The following is a 2,168-nucleotide window of genomic DNA, read 5'->3' on the forward strand; positions in this document are numbered from 1 at the left end:
TCAGGTATAGACAGTTATTCTTGTTCTTCTGAGGTATCACTTCCCTCACCACACCTTTCACACTGTATATTTTCACAAGACCTTGAAAATACATCTTAGACAAATGAGCCCTTTCGTTTCATCTTTCATAAATATGTCTTTAAATAATTTAAATAAAATGGGTAAAATAAAATAAATAGATGTAGACCCATTCATTTGTGGTATGTTGTAGCACCACATGGCATTTGATTAGTGGAAGCTTTTTTAGCAGCTATAAAATGAAATAAAACAAAGCTTGAGAGGCATTTTAACGTCCTTTCTGATATTTAGATTTTTTTTTTACTTTTTTAACAAAAAAGTAGATCAAATTTGTTTTGTTTTTGTTTGTTTGTTTTAGAAACAACCCATTTAAAAATAAAATAATAAATTGAAAGGGTAGAAGTTTTTCAACCAGTTTTATAAATTAGAAATAATTGCTCTAAATCACATGAGAAAAATATATCTGACTTGTAGCTATTTCGTGCTTTTATTTTGTCATTCAGACCGGAAGTGGGTCGCTATTTTGCTGTAAATTGAGAATTTCACCATATTTTTTTAGTACCTGCAAAAAATTTTCATGCTTTTGCTAAACATTTTAGGAATTTTACACTACATTTTGAAATTCCAAACTTAAAATCTTTCAGCAATTTTGTCCTCCATGGTCATTTGAACTAAGTCATTTTAGTTTTTGTCTCAGAGCTTCAGGAATTGCAGTATAAGGGTCATTATTTAGTGAAAACCTTTAAGAAATTTGACCAAACAACATCAGCAATTGTAACAAAACCTTTTAGCAAATCTTTAACAGTATCTTCAGAACGTTATGCAAACTGTGTAGTGATGTATCACAGTTTCTTTTTAGAAAAATTTAAAGTCATTTAGCAACTTTAGCATTATGCAAATATCTTTAGCATTTTCTGTAAATCCCCTCAGCAATTAAAGTGAATTGCTTCGGCATATTTAGTGACCACATTCACGTCATAACATTCACACTAGCATTGTCGCAGGTACGGTAGTGCAACTTTTCTAGTTCGTGCTTTTATTTTGTCGTACAGACCGGAAGTGGTTAGCCATTGCGGCTAGTAGCGGAAGTTCCGTCTCTGCTGCTGTTGTCCTTTTCTTAACGTTAAAGCGAGGCTTGGTACGGTGAGCATATTTCTATTAACCTCATATTTGATGACACGATAAATACAAGGTGGAGTTTGGTCTCATTATGTTAAAGAAACGTTTTAAAAACGAGGAAAAAGACGCAGCAGTTTGTTAGTGTTCGTGCTATGTTGCAATTGTCGGTCTGTTGTCGCCTCAGTACAGTAGCCGTGTTTGCTGCCTGCGACGCTTTTGACAGATCATTTTTATGACTTATTTAAAAAATATATTTATGGCAAATTCAGACTTTTTCTTAGTAGTATTTGTCAAAATGTTAATCTAAATGCTTAAACATAAAGTACAGTTTGCTAACATATGACTTTTATTATTATTATTATTATTATTTAAGTGTTGAGTGTTTTCCTCTGGTAACTTTAGTGAACTTGTTATAAAAAATAAATCTTTTCATCTGGTTTTCTTTTAGATTTCTCGCTGATTAGGGAGGGCAGTGATACCATGTGGAAGTCACATGAACGACGGCGATGAGCCATAAAACAAGAGGGCAGCTTGACAAGCCCACAGCTGCACGGCCTGCTGTTTCCTCTGCTTTACTAACCCTCTGAACATTAACAATTATATAAATAAGAATGAATAACAGCACACAGCCTCCAGCCATCATAGATGGTGGTGCTACAGTCACATATGTGCTGGTACCGTTCCTCCTCATCACCCTCACTGGAATAGCTGCAGCTGTGGTGAGGATGACAGTCCACTCAAATGTAACCAAAACACGTTTACTTAGACTTAATATTTTACTTTGTTTTATTCCAGATTCTGTATATTCGCAGGAAAAGAAGGTGAGTCCACCAATGTAACAGTTTGACTCCTAACGACAGGAGCTTTTATTTTTGTAAATTGTGTAAATGTTCTGCTCCTCAGAATCGACAGACTTCGACATCAGCTGTTACCGGTTTACACGTATGATCCTGCAGAAGAGCTCAATGAAGCAGAGCAGGATATTTTATGGAGAGAGGAAGACACGAGGGTAAGATGCAGCGAAACAACTC

The 2,168-nt window shown here is 35.0% G+C and overlaps 1 protein-coding gene across 3 annotated transcripts in view; it reads left to right on the plus strand.

Moving 5' to 3' along the window:
* The first annotated feature begins 1,050 nt into the window (after window positions 1-1,050).
* Window positions 1,051-2,168, plus strand: part of smim29 (small integral membrane protein 29) — a 4,067-nt gene continuing 2,949 nt past the window's right edge. The window contains exons 1-4 of one of the 3 annotated variants that reach the window (XM_024292240.2): window positions 1,051-1,161; window positions 1,586-1,856; window positions 1,933-1,958; window positions 2,041-2,146. In XM_024292240.2, coding sequence (XP_024148008.1) covers window positions 1,749-1,856; window positions 1,933-1,958; window positions 2,041-2,146 — 240 coding nt within the window. In that variant the 5' untranslated portion in view covers window positions 1,051-1,161; window positions 1,586-1,748. Of the gene's footprint in view, window positions 1,211-1,585; window positions 1,857-1,932; window positions 1,959-2,040; window positions 2,147-2,168 lie in introns of all 3 variants that reach the window. The other 2 variants (XM_024292241.2, XM_024292242.2) reach the window with 2 other exon arrangements.

This window comes from Oryzias melastigma, linkage group LG7 (assembly GCF_002922805.2).
Source record: "Oryzias melastigma strain HK-1 linkage group LG7, ASM292280v2, whole genome shotgun sequence".
In the NCBI taxonomy this organism is placed as follows: Eukaryota; Metazoa; Chordata; class Actinopteri; order Beloniformes; family Adrianichthyidae; genus Oryzias; species Oryzias melastigma.